The sequence below is a fragment of the Eleutherodactylus coqui genome, chromosome 13 (assembly GCF_035609145.1).
Source record: "Eleutherodactylus coqui strain aEleCoq1 chromosome 13, aEleCoq1.hap1, whole genome shotgun sequence".
Taxonomy (NCBI): Eukaryota; Metazoa; Chordata; class Amphibia; order Anura; family Eleutherodactylidae; genus Eleutherodactylus; species Eleutherodactylus coqui.
The window spans coordinates 29,265,592-29,284,124 of record NC_089849.1 but is presented as its reverse complement, the minus strand read 5'-3'; the positions used below and the strand labels follow the sequence as shown (position 1 = coordinate 29,284,124).

The 18,533-nt window shown below is 42.9% G+C and overlaps 1 protein-coding gene across 1 annotated transcript in view; it reads right to left on the bottom strand.

The window, feature by feature from the left end:
• Positions 1–18,533, bottom strand: part of MAP3K14 (mitogen-activated protein kinase kinase kinase 14) — a 33,239-nt gene continuing 14,706 nt past the window's right edge. Inside the window, exons 2-16 of the mRNA XM_066588189.1 lie at positions 17,345–17,592; positions 16,957–17,029; positions 16,677–16,869; positions 15,849–16,328; positions 13,970–14,107; positions 12,519–12,648; positions 8,996–9,127; positions 8,186–8,290; positions 7,322–7,485; positions 7,015–7,165; positions 4,270–4,497; positions 3,989–4,086; positions 3,740–3,869; positions 3,420–3,520; positions 1–1,182 (exon numbers count right to left, since the gene is read on the bottom strand). Of these exons, the coding sequence (XP_066444286.1) occupies positions 964–1,182; positions 3,420–3,520; positions 3,740–3,869; positions 3,989–4,086; positions 4,270–4,497; positions 7,015–7,165; positions 7,322–7,485; positions 8,186–8,290; positions 8,996–9,127; positions 12,519–12,648; positions 13,970–14,107; positions 15,849–16,328; positions 16,677–16,869; positions 16,957–17,029; positions 17,345–17,576 (2,574 nt within the window). The 5' untranslated portion in view covers positions 17,577–17,592 and the 3' untranslated portion in view covers positions 1–963. The remainder of the gene's footprint in view (positions 1,183–3,419; positions 3,521–3,739; positions 3,870–3,988; positions 4,087–4,269; positions 4,498–7,014; positions 7,166–7,321; positions 7,486–8,185; positions 8,291–8,995; positions 9,128–12,518; positions 12,649–13,969; positions 14,108–15,848; positions 16,329–16,676; positions 16,870–16,956; positions 17,030–17,344; positions 17,593–18,533) is intronic.

The window sequence follows — 18,533 nt, the reverse complement described above, 5'->3', positions numbered from 1 at the left end:
GGAGCAGGTAAGTATAAAACTTTTTATAACTTCTGTATGGCTCATAATTAATGCACAATGTACATTACAAAGTGCATTATTATGGCCATGCAGAAGTGTATAGACCCACTTGCTGCCTCGGGACAACCCCTTTAAGGAAATTGGCAATATCTTGCAAGACAAGTCATTTGTAAATAGGATGGAGGAGTGCAAAGCTACAATCCACCCGTTGTTTCTTTCCTGGCAAGACCCACAAGAAAACATTATATCCTCTTCAACATAGAAAAAGTGTCTTGTGCAGAAAATGTATCACATCTGAGGAGAATGAATTTAAACCTTGCATTAATGCACTGGCTGGGCGGCTTGTGCTTCGTGCTATTAATGCTTGCACAAGGCCCACAAAAGTGATTTTTATGGGCCACCACCAGGCCTTTTGACATCATGAAGAACCAAATCAACACCCTGGTTCTCAAATGGCTTTTTCATCTTCTCATGTACTAGACAATTGTATATTGGTGTGTTGCTTGCTTGGTTAATTTATGGGTTGACTGGTGGGTTGTTTAGTCTTTTGGAAGCCAGGAAATAGGTTAACCTTGTATTGTAACCCATATAAATCTCTGAAGGTCAGTCATTGGCGTGTTATTGTAGAAGAATTGGTAGTATTGCCAATGGGGCTTTCAATACCTGATCGTCATTTTTTGTTCTGTTGGTGACATTAGCACCAAGTGTTCTTTCATCTTTGCAATGTCAGGCTCATTTCACACTCATTTAGACACTTTGATTCTATAATAACAATGTAGAAGGAAAGTCTTAAGAAAAAATAGAATTTCTTATTGCAAATATAATTACTACATTTTATAAAATCTGAACACGATCACTTGTGTGTCCTACATATGAGATCTGATAGAACTTCCGGACTTGACGATTCATAAGGCACAAGAGTAGGCCCGGGTAAGGAGTGTAGTAATGTCTGAACCATAGAGATCACTCCGGGGTCCACAATGTTGGTGTGTTTGTCCCTCCGCCTGTATATACCTCCCCTGTTTTCCCTTCTTCTATCTTCCCTTTTTTTACTCTCCAGAGCCAGTTCCCGCGGTTAGGAGCCAGGGAGCACTGCAGCTCAATTCCACAGTCTGCGATGTCTGTGTCCCAGGGGATGGGGTTTCCCTTTGAGTTCACTATTGTGAATGATTTTATAGGAATCTGAAAAGAGGATACAAATTTATATAGTTATTATTGGAAGCAATCAAGGCTGTGGTGATATACTTCTCATTGCAATACTAATTTTCATTTGTGCAAGAATTCACTATTTCTTTCACCGGAATTGCAGTATCAATATATAGTGAATTCATTAGAAGTAAAATGCAATTTAATAGCAAACTAACAATCCACAAAAGGCTGGGTTCACACGGGCCATACGGAAATTCCGCATACATTCTTAAGCCCAAGACTAAGCAGCAAAGACGACGATATTTCCAAACATGTCGTCCACATACTGCGGACTGTCCGCAGGAATTCAAATCCGCGACATACCAATTGTATCGCCCTTTCCGCTGCGGCCTCTCTTCTCTCTATGGTGGAGATTTCCGCAGAAGGATACAGGCGGAAAAGCTGCTTTAAACCCACGCCAAATGGTGCAGGTTTTGATGCAGCCTTTCCACTGCAGAAATCTAGCGGACGTTTTATGTGGTCCCACTGTGGGATTTCCGCCCCGTGTAAATCCTCCATTTGCATATGTACCAGGAAAGCTTACGGCACATACAGTATGTAGCCATAGGATCTCAATAACCTCGACTGAGACCCTCAACAGGCTGGTATGTGATAGCATACCCTTTTTTCTTAACATTATAGGAAAGTGCAGCACTATACAGTGGGCAGCTGACAAATTGAGTCTGAGGAGGTGAGTATTATATTTAAAGGGGTATTTCATAGTCTAGATGGGAAACTGCTGACATGGCTAGTGGCCACCGGACCAAAGCTTATGAAAAGAGCCAGGCACTTAAGCCCAGTGCTGTTTCATTAGTTCTCACTGAAGTGAATGGGAGTTACGGAAATAGCTGTGCTCCCATTCACTTCAATGAGAGGTTTGGAAACGACGCCGCACTAAGCATTTGGCTCTTTCTGACAGGTGGTCGAACCAAAGCTTCAGGTTTTCCAATCTCAGCCATGACAAGCCATGATGAAAATATCCCTTTAATTTCCCCACCGGTCCCCTGCTATCATCTGTTTAAGGCCTCCTTCCCACGAACGGATTTCCGCCGCGTAATTCGCGGCGGAAATCTGCTGCGTTGCCCGCAGCTATTAGGTTCTATTGAACCTAATAGCTCAGGGCTCACAGTGCGGAATTCCGCGGTGGAATTCCGCACCGTGAATTCACCCGTCCTCACCCGCGGCATGCTCTATTTGCCGCGGGTGTACGCGCGGACGGCTTCCATTGCAGTCAATGGAAGCCGTCCGTTCACGCTATCCTCTGCTGTGGCACAGCGGAAGATAGCGTAAAAACGCTTCCCGCCCACCGCCGCCGCGTCATGTGACGTGGTGGGCGTGTTACATGACACGGCGGAGGTGGGTGGGGAAGCGTCATTCGGGAATGAGGACGCCGGATCCGCAGGTAAGTATGCTGTCTCCTGGGGGTCGCCGTGATGGGCTCCGCCGCGGAATTTCGCGGCGGAGCCCGTCACGGCCGTGTGCAGCCGGCCTAAGCCATTAATAAATACATCCAGCAAACTACTTGTACACATGCATAGAATGAGATGACTACTCTCAATCTCTGCATGCACAGGTATTCTGCCGGATGCGTTCAGCGACAGCTTTGACAGCGCACAGAGAGGGAACATTGGGGAAGGTAAGTATGATACTCACATCCCCGGACTCGGCGTGTCAGCTCTTATGAGCCCATAAATTTAGCTTATGGCATTCAAAAGAGCCAACAGACTCCCTTTTTACTCTGCATACACATTAGGGTAAATTTGGTCAGTCCTGCTGATTTCGGCAGTTTTGGCCAACTGCTAGACGATGTTAAGGGAAAGTAGGATCCGATGTGCTGAATTTTAAAACCTGATCCTCTTGTTTCCCCCTAAACATAAGTTGCGCCAGAGCTGTCTGGCAGTAGCTTTCCTCATTCTGCCCAGTGAAAGGATGTATTGGGGAGTTGGGAGAAATCAAAGGTATATGGGCACTTTTATGCTAGATCAGAAAATGTTAATAGTCATGGTTTCCACACATTTTCATCAATATTAGGTAATTTGGGCTTTCTGTATCAAAACTGGCAACAGTGCTAATAACAGCCAGAATTTTTAATTCTACCATGCAATTTAGAGAATAAGAACTGATATTTGATCAGTTGTTATTTGGAATAAGGCTGTTTTTCCCCCGCTGCGAAACAGTTTTGATACATTACGCCCCAATGTACAATCACCCAGTCTTACGCCATTTCTTACCTGACTGCTGATTCCAACGGCCAGATCTCCCAATTTTGTCCTACCAGACTCCCAGATATACAGGATCTCCCCAGTGAAGGACCTTAGTTGAACTTTTACCCCTGAAACACATAAAGGGTACAGCATTTATTTTTTAGTTCCAGTGTCAATGCACCATATTTTGGGTCTCTAAAGTATCGGGGGTCATTGTTTTTTGAAACTCAAAACAAGCAGGAGGAAAAGGAAACCCCAAAATGTTTAATGAGTTGCAAACAGGGATTCTCTCTTTGGTGCTTCAGTGAATCCACCCCCCCTCAGAGAAGGCAAATCTCTCAACTTACCATTGAACCAACTGGGTGTAGATGTGATTCCTCCACTGAATAGTGAATCACTCTGTAAGCTCAAAAGCTCCATTTGACTGTCCCATGAATGAATCCCAGAACTTTTAGTGTCAAAAGTTGTTGTGGAGTCCTGCATAAATTTAGTAAAAAGTGAGATTGTTGTGTAATCATGTGAACATATCACAGGCTATTGGCAAAAAATGAAAAAAATTCTTATAAATATACAAAGTGGTAGTTTTTTGTTAGTACCTTGCGGCTGTGCATAGGCTCCAGGCTTTGCTCACTCATAAACATTTGTTCATGTTCCTCAAGAGTGAAAGGTTGAGAGAGGTTCTCCATGTATAGATCTATGGAAAGAAGAGCAAAAAGTAAGGTTTTAAAGCTATTAGTTCATCTATGTGGTTGCGGGTGTCCAACCCCTACTGATGTTATATCAATGGCCTATACTGGGGATAGATTTTAAAGAACCGGCTAACCCCTTTAAGGTTCCTATGTTGACATTGTTTCGAAAAGTCATATCAACACACTACCTAGTTCCAGGCGTTCAATCTCCAATTCGCATGATATCCTGCCTTCTTCCACACTTTTGTGACTTGCCAAGGAAGCATCTTCTGTTATCTGCTGCACACCGTAGCCCTGTAGTGCAATGGCTTCTTCATGAAAGGTCTTGAGCTGCGAACCCGGGACCTCTGTGAAAGTGGGGGGGAATATTCGAGGTTCTCTGTATTCTGTGTTATATGATGATTTCAGACCTCCAACTAGAAGAGAGAAAGATGTGTAATTATATCTTCATGCCTTTTATTGTTTTTTTTTATACATTTTTTGTTTCTTTGCAGGCAGATCTTAAACTTTAACAGGAAGTACGGTATGTAGTATGTCATTTTTAACATATGTAAGCTTAAAGCTGATATGTAAGATTAAAACTGAAAGTAAAAAAATGGGCCTCAACCTGAACTTAAAGAAGACTAAAATTATGACAACTGCAAAAAATGGCCAAATTCAAATCAAAATCGACAATGGGGTCATAGAATGTGTGCGAGACTTTATCTTTCTTGGCTTAAAAATTGACCAGGCTGGAGAATCTATGGCAGAGCTAAAACGTAGGATATCAATGCTAACCACGGACAAAATCTGTAAAAGTATGAATATCGGTATAGCAACTAAATGCAGAATAATGCAAACCACTGTTTTCCCCATAGCCATGTATGGATCTGAAAGCTGGACTGCAAAAAAAGCTGACAGATGGAGGATGATATGTTGGAGCTATTATGCTGGTGAAAGCTGCTGCGTATTCCCTGGACGTCTGGAGTAACAAACAGAAGTCCTGAATCTTTTAAGACTCAATATATATCACTGGAGGGAAAGATGACCGGACTCAGACTCACAGAGGACAAGATGACCGGACTCAGACTCACAGAGGACAAGAAGACCAGACTCAGACTCACAGAGGACAAGAAGACCGGACTCAGACTCACAGAGGACAAGAAGACCGGACTCAGACTCACAGAGGACAAGAAGACCGGACTCAGACTCACAGAGGACAAGAAGACCGGACTCAGACTCACGGAGGACAAGAAGACCGGACTCAGACTCACGGAGGACAAGAAGACCGGACTCAGACTCACGGAGGACAAGAAGACCGGACTCAGACTCACGGAGGACAAGAAGACCGGACTCAGACTCACGGAGGACAAGAAGACCGGACTCAGACTCACGGAGGACAAGATGACCGGACTCAGACTCACGGAGGACAAGATGACCGGACTCAGACTCACGGAGGACAAGATGACCGGACTCAGACTCACGGAGGACAAGATGACCGGACTCAGACTCACGGAGGACAAGATGACCGGACTCAGACTCACGGAGGACAAGATGACCGGACTCAGACTCACGGAGGACAAGATGACCGGACTCAGACTCACGGAGGACAAGATGACCGGACTCAGACTCACGGAGGACAAGATGACTGGGCTCAGGCTCATGGATTTTGGCCATGTAATGTGAGCAGAGTCGCTAGAAAAATCTATAATGCTTGGACAGATCAGTGGTAATAGAAGACCTGGCGCCAAAGGACACGACGGCTGATACTGTCAGAGCTGATACTGCATGGATATCACACAACTGAAAGAAGTGCAATACCGAAAAACATGGAGGGAGCCTATCGGGTCGCCGAGGGTCGTGAACGACTAAACGGCTAACAACAACAATTTTAACAGCATTCACCGCCTATGTTATAGTTGGTCAGTAGGGACCGCCGTAGAAAAATGGATTAAAAGTGTGGTGAAACACCCTGCAATGAACAGTTAACAGTCTTTACTTGAGCAGCAAAGAAGTGGCAGTGCAATCTATGGAACTTGGAAACAAAGTTTTTCCAACTGGGTGCACAGTCTTGGATCTATGAAGCCTTTTTAGCATACAGAAGTTGCAAAATGTAGCATAAGCAATAATTTTGCAACTTCTTGACGGGTATGCCATGCTACTCCACTTTCCAAAAAGATGAGCGTGGCTTGTTAGGAGAGGGTATGGCTGGCAGCCACATTTACGTATAATTTACACCAGAAATTGGCATAAATTATACTAAAAATCTATGCCACCACCCAGCTGGCTGATTTCTGTTTGGTGGACAGAGCAGCTGAGATGTGCATAATATACGATGAGGCATGCACTTCTTTATATATTAAGCACATTGTTTGCCAACAGGGATAATACTACAAACGCCGGTCTTAATAAATCTTCTCCACAGTCTTAATTTGAGGCTTCCCGCCTTTCGGCAAAGAGCAGTTAACTTTCCAGAGCACGTCAGGCACCCACCTTCTCTCAGGCCTCTGGTACTTGCTTCCACACTTTACAACATTGGCTTGCTCTGCAGTTGCAACCCTCTTGACTAAGTGGGTCAGTTTTCATAGCAGCTCACTTGTCTACAGCAGCTAACTTCACTTAGCGTCTCACTTTACTTCAGGGGCCCACTTCACTTCTGTGGCACACTTCATTACAGCAGCCTACTTCACTCGGCATTGCTCCACTAGACTACTGTGCATTACACTCACGCATGCAAGCCACACGCCACCATATATGTCATCTGTAATCTCCAGTAGTAATACAATAATCATCAATCATTATAGAATTTAAGCTAATAATCGTCAGCATCTATATCACTTTCCTAATTATACATGAGTGATAGCATAATAATTGTCAGCTATTGCGTTTACCCAACTAGACCAGACTAACTTTTTCGACACCCCTTACATGCTGAATGTTAGTACACTGCTTACTTTTCCGAAGTGCGGTGTCCACTTTGTGAATGAGATCTACCGCATCTGCTCTGCTACTAGGATCTTTCTGTAGTCCATCCACTATAAGATCGTGCGTTAGATTGTGACAGCAGGGGGGTATTTCTTGCAAAGGTGGTGGTTCTATGGCAATCTAAGAACATAAAATGAATTGTTTGTAGACTAAATAGCTTAAAGTGTCTATCGATTTGAATATTTAGATCTACGTAAAAAATTTAGTACGTTTTTTAAATACTTTGCATTAAACACATCGTGCTAATCTGTTTTACAATAACATTAATATACTCACTTTTAGACATAAGGGTACTTTGTGTGTGCGACTCCATGGATGCCAGCCATTCAGCATGTGAAGAAGCATGCAACATGCACTCCACACATCTATTTTTGTGTCACAAGGTTGCCCACGCACTATCTCAGGGGCCATGTGTGTTTCCGTACCTGGGACATAGTCACCTATGGGCACAATACATAGATTATTGCTTATATGATCGTATAGTAGTAATTCTATCAAAAATAATTGTTTTTCATTTTTACACATCAGTACCGTATATTAGCCAACCATCTAATAATCAAACCTTTATTAAAGTTGACCTGTCATAACCTCGGGTCAGCGAGGCCATCTGCAGATCGTTGAAGCTGTGGCCACATTGTCTTTCTTTTCTTCATACTCATCCCCACCCTGTTCCCAAGCTCACTGCCAATCAAATCTAATGTTATCCATTGGCAGTGACAGATGCAGACCGCCCACTTGACAGATTGAAAGTACTGGGAGCTAAATCTAAAGGGACTCGGTGCAGAGGAATGGGGGATGGAAATAGGAACTAAAGAAAAGCTGTAATAGAGTCAGTGAGGCTGCAAATGTATGCAGCCTGCCCCGCTGACCGGAGGACATGACAAGTCCTCTTTAAAATATACTTTCTTAAAGTGCTCCTCCAATTAAATTCTCTTGCCTAATCTGACACCAGTCATGGGAAGGCACATGCTGTATGTTGGGCAGTACATTAGGTGAGGCAATATGTGTGAGGGAAACCAGGATCAGGCATGAAGTATCTCTGCCAGCAGCCTGTCTCCCTCCCCACAAAGTATTTTTGTGCTCATGTTTCAATATGTTTTTAGACCCGGGAATTTGTCATTTTCTGACACTGTCACCTACCTGTCAACAGCTGCATCTTGCAACTACCAGGAGGGAGATGTGCTGCATGCCCGAAATCACACAAGCATGCTGTTTTTCCATCGTCAGACAGAAGTACATTGTCAGCTGTAAAGAGAACAAAACGTTAGATGAAGACTACAGAAACACAAGGATGATAGAAAAATACCAGGTAGAATTAACAGAGGCCTTGTAGGCTTAAAGCAAACTTGTCAGGTGCAGCCCTCCCTCACAGACATGACATGCTGTGACAGACACACTGATTTTAGTGGTCTCTCACCTTTGTGTATTTGTGCAGTATTTTTTGAAAACTTACACATTAAATTTTGCAGTATTCTTCCAGCAAGTCCAATCATATTAAAGATATTGGATTACCTCCACCTTCCAGCCCTGATTGATAGCTTTCTCTTCTACACGGTAATAGGGAAGAATCTGTCAATCAGCAGCTGAAAGGCAGGAGAAGTCTGCATATAATTGAATTTCTTTCTAGCATTGCTGACTGTGCACTCCAAAGCTTAACATGCAAGTCCTCAAAAACTGCTGCACAAACACACATAAGTGACAGACTGTTTAAATCAGCACGCCTTTCACTTATTTTTTGCTGCCCTTAAAGATGTTAGCATGTTGGACCTTACAAGTTGGCTTTAAAGAGCAGGTTCACTTTATTATACTATATCTTCTTATGCCTCATGTGTGTCTCAGTCCTGTTCATTGAAGTGGAGATCTACTATCAGGGGATGTCAGTAGATATGTAAAGGTAAATTTTCACTTAAAAAGTTCAAGGGACCAGGACACAAACATTATGGTACTGACCTTTTATGTCTCCATGCAGTATATTGGCAGCATGAAGATGTTTTAGGCCCTGAAGTACTTGCCCTGTGTAGTATAGGGCCCAGTCCTCTTCTAAGAAGCCACTTCTTTTGATCAGTTGGCCCACAGATCCACCTGTAAAATATGATTGATACCATTTGCTCCACTGTTCATAGTAACGTACTGTAACAAATGTAGTTCATGTCATACTGAACCGTGATGTGCCAGAGTTTAGACACTGTACCTATCCATCTATACTAGAGACCCATGATAAAGACCCACCTGCAAGTAAATGTTCCACCCATCCATTTTTTTTAGGTTTAGGTTTGGTTGAAAAGGTCTAGGTTACCATTAAGTGTTAGGTTAGGGTAACATGGCGACTTTGGCTATGCAACCAAAAATCGCTGTGTAGCACTGTGACCTGCCATTGAACTCAGTGGAGTCACAGGTTGCCGTACCCATTATTGCTAAGAATATATCCAGTTTTACAATTGCAATGTCATGGCAATCTGCAACTCACATTTTGCCCCCAGTGAGCTCAATGGTTGCTCAACTCTCATTGCGGCCAAAGTTACTGTGTAGCTCTAGCTTTACTTGGTAAGGTATCATTGTAATTTGTATCAATGTAAAAGCTGCTTATCTTGGTCAGGCAGTGCAGAAGACTTGATTCACTCCCCACTAGTAAAAAATATTATGAAAAAATATTTCAGAAAAATGTGTGAAAAATATTTCATTGCCAAGGTTGAAAAATGTCTGCAGACATGTATATCCAATAAGCATCAGTATAGGTGCAGCTTCTTTTATTTATCATGTTTGAGTATGTTCACACATGGCACATATATGGTGTGGATAGTGTGGATTTAGACTCTGATTTTGGTGTGGATTCGCACTGTGTCCCCTTCACTGCTTTACGTTGTCACTGCACTGCAGCACTCCTGGCTGCCTGGTTGCACAGGGAACTGCTGGTGGCCTTTCTCACTTATAGGGGTGTCTGGATTTTATAACTTAAAAGAAAAAAAATCCAGCTCTGTTAGAATAATAAAAGTTGTGGTGCTTACCCATCTTCAGACCTGACGATCCAGTGCTTTGGCCTATGGTCCTCCAGTCATTTGGCTTTTGATTGGTTTCAGTGGTCAGATGGTAGCCGTTCCACAAGAAACAAAGACCAGGAGGACCGCAGAGCTGCAGCACTGGAACGCCAGGTCTGAGGACAGGTAAGTACTCCTACTTTTATTATTTTAACAGAGTTGGGTCGTTTTTTTAAAAATTGTTATAACACCCGGACGAACCTTTTAAATATTCAGTTTTTTGCTGGTCATATTATTCATCTAACCACTAGATGTCAGCACTTGGAGAAGCAGCAATAGTTAATGAATACTTGTGACCAAAACTAAAAATATTGGAAGACAGCATTTCTGCAAGTCAGTGTTAGACTCTTTATACAAGCATTGTAACAATGACTGGGAATTGAAAGCCAAGCCAGAATCCATACACAGACATATAAAAAAGAAACACTTTTTCAAAAAAATAAAAAGGACATTTTCCCTTTAACCCTTTCCAATCCACTGTCTGACCTCTGAAGACATTATGATTTAAGGCTGTACAGCTCCGATGTTGGAAGACATTGGTCGGGGTTCTCTTACTGCTGTCGGAGCCTATTCAACCTTTAAAGTGAAAATGACCGGCAGCATAGGCGGATTAGCAAAAGTGCAAAAAGACTTTTTATTCCCCCATTACACAGATAGCGACGTTTCGGCCCATGTGGCCTTCCTCATGCTGCCGAAACGTCGCTATCTGTGTAATGGGGGAATAAAAAGTATTTTTGCACTTTCGCTAATCCGCCTATGCTGCCGGTCATTTTCACTTTATGGACTGTAACTTTGGACCTTAGGTTCTTTTTGGTCCAGACTCGGCTCTGCATTAAGTTGCCTGACCCCAAGAAAGGGTTAAAGTTTGCTGTGGTGTACTATATCTTATACGGAGCCTATTCAACCTGTCACTTCATGCAGTACTGGCTTTAGCCAGCATATAGCGCCGTTGTAGAACGGCAGAAAAAGAGTAAATCCCCTAGGAAAACCAGGATACAAATTGGATTGGAAAAGGTTAAGAAATTTGACCCGGGTAAGTGACTCACAGCCTTCATCTGGTTATCTGGCAAATAATAGTTAACTAGTAACTGAATGTTTATCTATATGTGATTCGTAGGTCAACGCCAAATTACATATCCTTGATTAGCCGTTGTTTGTTTCACAGATTAAAGATTAAAATAGATACAAAAAACATCTTTTGTACACCAGGGCTGTAAAATTATTCCATTCTGGATTCTTATCTAATCCTTCATGAAAATTGCTAATTACTGATGCTTCATTTGAGATATCAGAGGTATTTCATCTGTTGTGCCCTTGCTCTTGTTGGGGAACATTGTGTTTGTCAATGTTAGGGCGAACACCCACTGGTGATACAATATACTTGCGATGCAAGGGTGACTGAAAAGGCATGATATTGAAACCAATGATTTTCAATGGTGTAATTCTCATTAGCAATGTTTTCACTGTAACCTCGCATCGCAAGGAAGAATCTGCGATATTGCCCATTGTTTGCAAAGGGGCCAGCGGCAGCAGCGCTAACCCCATTGAAATCATAGCGAGTACATTGCGCTCTCCTGACACAGCTGTGACAGCTATAGCAGGGCATTCCTTTATCCTCTCGGGGACCACGGGGATGAAGGAATGCCCTGTCACAGCTGTGGCAGAGGTCCACGATAATATCCCATTGCTTTAAATGGGGCTGGCGCTGCTGCAGTTCCATTGAAAGCAATGGAATGAAGGCTACCACTGTGGCAATGATTTTCGAGGAAGGGCTTGAAATATAAGCCCTTTCCTGAAAATCATGGTAAGCTGTAAAAAAAAAGTTAAAAAAACTTATTAACTCACCTAGAAGAGCCATCCAGCTCTTCTTTTCAGCCCTGGCAGTCTTCTGTGTTCTGGAGGCCAGGGATTGAAAAATCCCCGCCTCCAGAAAGCGCTGCCTCTGATTGGCTGAGTGCTGTGGCCATCATTGAATGACAGCTGAGTGCTGTCTCTGATTGGCTGAATTATTATTAGCTGATTGGCTGAGTTAAGAGTGGTTGGCTCTTCTAGGTGAGTTAATATTTTTTTTTTACTTTTTTTTACAGATTGCCATGATTTTCAGGAAAGGGCTTATATTTCAAGCCCTTCCCCGAAAATCATTGCTGTCACAGCTTTTTCAGGGAGCGCAATGTACTCCCTATGTTTTCAATGGGGCTAGTGTTGCTGCCGCTGGCCCAATTGTAAACAATGGGCGATATCGCAGATTCTTCTTTGCGATGCGAGGTTACAGTGAAAACATCGCAAATGAGAATGAAACCATTGAAAATCATTGGTTTCATTATCATGCGTTATCACTCACTCTCGCATTGCAAAGATATGGTATCGCCAGTGGGTGTGAGCCCTCAATACCAGAAAAATGCACATTCTTAAGAACTGTCATTAGTGCTGAACTTTACCATCCATATGCTTCATAAACACAGTGATCCATGGTCCTTCTCGGACTGCCCCATACACTGGGATTACTTTTTCAGAATTGACGGCTAGGCAGCATGTCAGCTCCTCAGATCGAAATCTGTCAACATTAATCTGGAAAGAGGAAGAGGGGAAAAAAACATTGAAAGAAAGTGAAATTGAATGAATTTCTTTTAACCTGCTCTTTCCCACTGGCCCAGGGGTAAATGTTTACACCACATGAATATGAATCTGATATGCAATGCCCCTGTTTGAAAATGTTACTGTATGAGCCATCCACACTTATATTGAATTTCAGAACTCTGTGGAGGCTGAAAGGGAACTGGTCGCCACCTATGGGCACCATAAACTAAGTTATGGTGCTCATAGGGCATGTTCCAAGGCGTCCAATAATGTAGTTTTTATACTCACCCGGCTCCTCGTTCCCATACTGTCACATCTCTGCAGCTGTGCATGCACACTCCCATAGAGAAGAGTGTGTGTGCATGTACAGCGGACTCATCTCTGCATGCTCACACAGACTGTCCTCTATGAGAGTGCGTGTGCATAGCTGATAAGATGTGTCCGTGGGTGCTGACTTCCACAGGTGACAGTGCAGGAACAAGGAGCCAGCTAAGTATAAAGAGTACATCCTCAGAACCTGCCCTATGAGCACCATAACTTAGCTTATGGTGCTCATAGGTGATGACCAGTTCCCTTTAAAGAAGATGTTCCACAAAAACAGGCTATGCCTTATCTACAGGATATGAGATAACTAGCTGATCTTGAGAACAGGGGGTTCCAGAGGTCCCCGAATGAATGATGCAGCGGTTGAGCATATGCATTGTCCCTCCATTCATTTCAAGTGACCCTCCAGTCCTGGACAAACAAAGAAGGCCCAACTGCTTTTCTGACTATCTGATGCACACTGTGCATTAGAATGCATCAGTAGTCTAAGATGCTGCATGCTGATCTGTGTGACCAGTGCTGCTCAGTTAAAGCAGGTGCAGTGTCTTACGTTCCATTTAGACCGGACGAACGTTGGGCAAACGATGCCCGACACTCGTCCCCGCACATACTCGCTCTCTTGCTCGGATCGGGTTGTTCTGCTTTGTTCTTGAGGAGTTAAGCTCTTCTCTACATTCAGAACACATAGCATGAATGTGTATTAGAGGAGCGTGTGAAATAACTGTCCGGCGACTAATCGTTCAGCCGACTGCCATCTTATTGTGTAATAGTATGTTTTCACATGCCGCTGATTTGTTGCAGATTTCAGTGGAAATGTGCAGCAGATTTCACCCTTTCAATTGAATTTAAACTGAAGGGGTGAGTTCTACTGCAGACCTTAACCAAAATCTGTCCAAGGTTACATGTCTGAGCAGCACTATTGCCTTAAGCCAATGGATGAAACACAGTAATATCAAACCAAATGACTCGTGTCAGAAATCATACTTACAATTTTAGCTGCAAATTCAAATGCAGTTTTGTTGTCCTTTCCTAAGAACACGTCTCCAAAGGCTCCACTGCCCAGGACGTCTTTGCTCTTTGTCCAGTGGGTGTCCTTTCTGTACTCGTAATCTTCCATCCTGAGTTCCTAGGGGAATTAGGAATGTAAGTTTGTTAATGAAGTACTGATCGCAGTGGATAATCATAGTAAATGCTCTAGTTGCACTCCTGACACGTCTTTTTCATAAATACTGATATTCTTTGTAAAATGACAATTTCGGGGCATTTTTGTCTCTGTTATTCCTCCTAAAAAATATATGGATGAACCAATAACGGGGCTTTACTTTTCCCCTTCTCAACAAGGCATGAACTTAGAAAACCTGATATGGTCAGTGTCAATTATTAGACAGTGACAAAAGTATTGTCCATTAGCATCTAAGATCCTAATGGTAACGATCAGTTAGCAAATTATACATACTCATATTTTCAAGAGGAGTAACAGAGGGGCAGCAAAACATAAAATTCTACAAAATTCCCATTTTAAAGGGAATCAAAGTATTTCTTAAAACTTACATACCAGGAAAACTGACAGATCATCATTAAAGGGGTTGCAATTTTTTTTCTATAAATAATGCTGTTTAGTCAGTTTTTGGGTCCATCATTCTGATAGAGAGCTTAACTGTATAGTCAAGGACATAATGGATACAGTAATGCTGGGTTTGCTGCAGCGAACGACAAGGCTTTTCCGTTGCAGCCAGCCCTCCCATTGAGAGCAGCGAGGTCGCAATGAAAAAAAAAAGAATTGGCATGCTGTGTCCCGGGAATCTGTGCCGCAGCGCTGGCTAATGCTCCTTTTGCAGCGACTTATTGTCCGCCCCGTGTGGATGAGATTTTTGCTTTCACACAGGACCGATAGTTGTCTAGTGAATGGAGGCAGAGTGCTGGACATCTCTTTCAGTCACCCTCCTCCATTCACTGAGAGCAGGCAGTCATTCAGAGATCAACGACTGCTCTTTACACTGAACGACAGATTGCTCACTAGTTGCTTCGTTTCAGTGAGGTAGCATCTACTGAGCGATTTCTATATCAGTACTCTTCCGTTTTTACACGGAATGACTGTTACTGGAAATCACTAGTTTTAGCAATTTTGTCCGATTGTTATCCTGTGTAAAGCCACCCTAAGTTTGCACTGTCTAACTAGTAAGGAATATTAGTAAATCTGATACAGTATGTTGTAAGCGCCCTGTAGTGACAGCTGCAGGCAACTAAAACTCTATGGCTGGGTTCTGACACGACTTATTCCCAGCGGAAATCTTGCGGTTTGGCCGGGAAAGCGCTGCTTCACAACCCGCGGCACTAAACCGTGGGTTTTGGAGTGGCTTGGCCGCACACTTTTCCTTTGCGGCCGGCGCTCACATAGAGGAGAGTGCGGCTGCAACGGAAAAAAAAAGAATGGACATGCTGTGGCCAGCGAATCCGCACCGCAACGCCAGCTTCTGCTGGCTTTGCCGCGACAATTTGCCGTCCCATGTGGACGAGATTTCTGAGAAATCTTGTCCACATGGCTGGCTAATCCCGGGATTAGCGGCCGTAGGCGGATTTGCTGCGGCAAAATTCTGGACGGAATTTCCGCGGCAAATCCGCCCTGTGTGAACCCAGCCCACAATTATGTATATGCAGCTCTATTTAAAAAAAACAAACTTCCAAATACAATAAGGAGAAAGCAAGAAATGAATAAGAGTGGAATTTAGAACCTAATTGTGTTACCCCAATTTTTGTCTCCTTGTACTTGGTCTCAATAATTTGAGAGATAATCACTATGTCCCAAGTTACAGAGAGAAACCTAAACATACCACTGATACAAAGATGAGTCCACTATATTGTTTTACCTCTTTCAGTAGGATCCCTTCATTGTCCACATACTCATCCAGATCATCGTCCTTCCTCCAGGATTTGGCTAATGTGCACAAGTTGTGGGGTTCTCCACAGCTCACGCTACCCTGAAGAGCCAACAATACCCCTTCTTCCACAGATCGGGTTTTTGATTCCATACAGGAGTCAGTAAACTTGGAGAAACCCCATTGTAAGGGAATTTTGTCCTCATAATCATCAAGGTGCAGAGCACTAATAAGTTCTGACAATCGAGCTCTCCCTTGTTGCGTACTTGATACATCGGTTGGCGGCTGAAGCTTTCCAGCACCCACATGATAAATGTATTGAGATAAGTTAATAAGTTTGTGGAGCACTTTTGGGTTGTCGTCAGTATAGGGCTGTGAGTTTGGAGGAGGGTATTGAATGTTGGGTTGTTGGGTGCAGCTGTAATCCTGGATGCCATTTGTATGCCACTGTTTTGACTGAGAGTCTTCATCCTGAAGCAAAGCAGAAAAACACTAATTAAAATGTAGCAAAAGAAGTTCTACATTCCTAATAGGAAAACTCTACTTGCATTTTATGTTATAACCTACAAACATGCAGTAGAGCAGTGAAAGCAGAAAAAGACTACAAGGTCAGAGTCTCACAAAGTCTCCAGCTCAGGACCCATCTCTATAATGCCGAAGGTACACTGACATATTTTTGGGTCACATCTTGTCCATGTGAGGCTATGCATTTAGTCCTGCATTTTGGATTGCTGTCATCTTACAGCTGTCAGCCCAGCGTCCCCAGTAACATACATTCCTGGTAATGCTCAGATTTGGTTTAGGTGTATCTGACATTACCTGTACAGGTATTGGTGTGCGGGTCTCTTGCTCTGGGGTGGTCTGGGTTCTTTTGGCTGATGTGGCATTAGTATTCTTAGCACTTCTTTTCCGCCTCTTTTTCTTGCTTTTTGGAAATTGTAGTAGCTGTGCCAGTTTTCCTTCAGTTGCATTTACCACATTATTTGGAATATGCTCGTTACTTTCCGTTAAACTGGGAAAACATGAATTTAACATTTTTATGCAATTTACAGAATTATCCTCCCCAGATTTCATTAGTAGGACAGGTGAGATCCATTACCTGTACTGCTTGGAGTCTGTGATGTACAGGGGGCCTTCTTGGGAAGTCGGGCAAATCTCCTGATTATTCTCACCTGAAACGTAAAATATAGTGAGGTTATATGGAGAACTAGGAGGAGAGATGGGCGGGGGGGGGGGGGGGGGGGTTCATGGAGTAATAGGAGGAGATACAGGGGAGGCTATATAAACTAATAGGAGTAAATATAGGAGAGGTTATATAGAGTAATAGGAGGAGATATAGGGGGGGTTTTATGGGGTAATAAGTACGCTAATAATGGTTTTAGGTAGGATAATGGAAAAGTAAGACTGGATATTATAAACTAGAGGTTATATAAGGAATGAAGAAAATGTGTCTCAAATAAATGATACATAATATGCGAAGCTCTTACATTCAGGTTGTGCTATGATGGAGATTCCCGGGGCAGAGCTCTCCTTGCTCTCTGTGGCCGTTCCCTTCAGCAGTAATTTGGCCCAGTGTCCATCCTTATTCTGGAGGAGAACGTTGGGTATTCCGGTCTCAATTGGCTTTTTTACCGACTCGAGAGGCATAATGAGTTTGAGAGTGTGCACAGGGTTCTGGGTGGAGATTGGTGCTTGACCATCGTAGCAGTCTATGGCCATGTTTATCCTCTATGTCCTGGAGACAAATAAAGTATGAGACATTCAGTATTCCTATAGACATCCGATTATTTATAATTGATATTTATCTACTTTGTACTTGTCTGAGACAATGTCAGTTTACATCTTCACAATGCAGGGGGAGTCTGAATGCAACCACTTGTAGGAAATCAAATCACGCTGTATTATGTTGTATGTTTACAGCAGAAGATTATGAAATTTCGGCAATGACCTACCAACTTATGCCCACTTGTACAAAGTGGGTATATGGGGAAATGGATACCAGTAGGGAATCGTAAATTGGGTTTGTTATATAAGAAATAGCCATTTTTGCCTACATTACCAGTTAGACTTTGGCCACAAAATTGCTTATAGGAAACGAAAACCATTTTTGGTTGACATTTTTTAGGGCCTTTGGGTCAGCTCTTTTGGGGTTGTGAAGTGAGTCCAAAACCTCTTCTAAGATCCAAAAGCAACTTCTTTCTCTTCCAGTTCAGCTGTATAATTACTACTGTCTAGTGCACATGTACAAATTGTTTTATGTACTTTTCTTATATTGAAATGTAAAAGGATTGGCAGTAATAGCAGAGGCTTGGTCAGGCAAACTGGCTGGACTGGTTTAGCCAAAATTATTTTTCATTTCCTTATGTCATTGTGGTAATATATTAATTAAGTTCATGTGGTCTGGGACGCATTCACTTCTCCATAGTCATAAGGAGGGCACAATGTGTCATTTTTTCATTTTGTATTTTAAATCATTTTTGTCCTGAAATTCTCAATCATTTGAAGAGAATTCAACTATTGCTTGGGCTGGGTGGGAAAGAAAGCTCTTCCCAGACAAGAAGGGGCCGACTAGATCCACACTTTTCTGTCCTGTTGTACAAGGGAGGGCTGGTGTTAACCTGCACCAGACGAGAGCCCTTTTTATTATTTGCCCTCACCTCTTTCTACGCTCCTGAC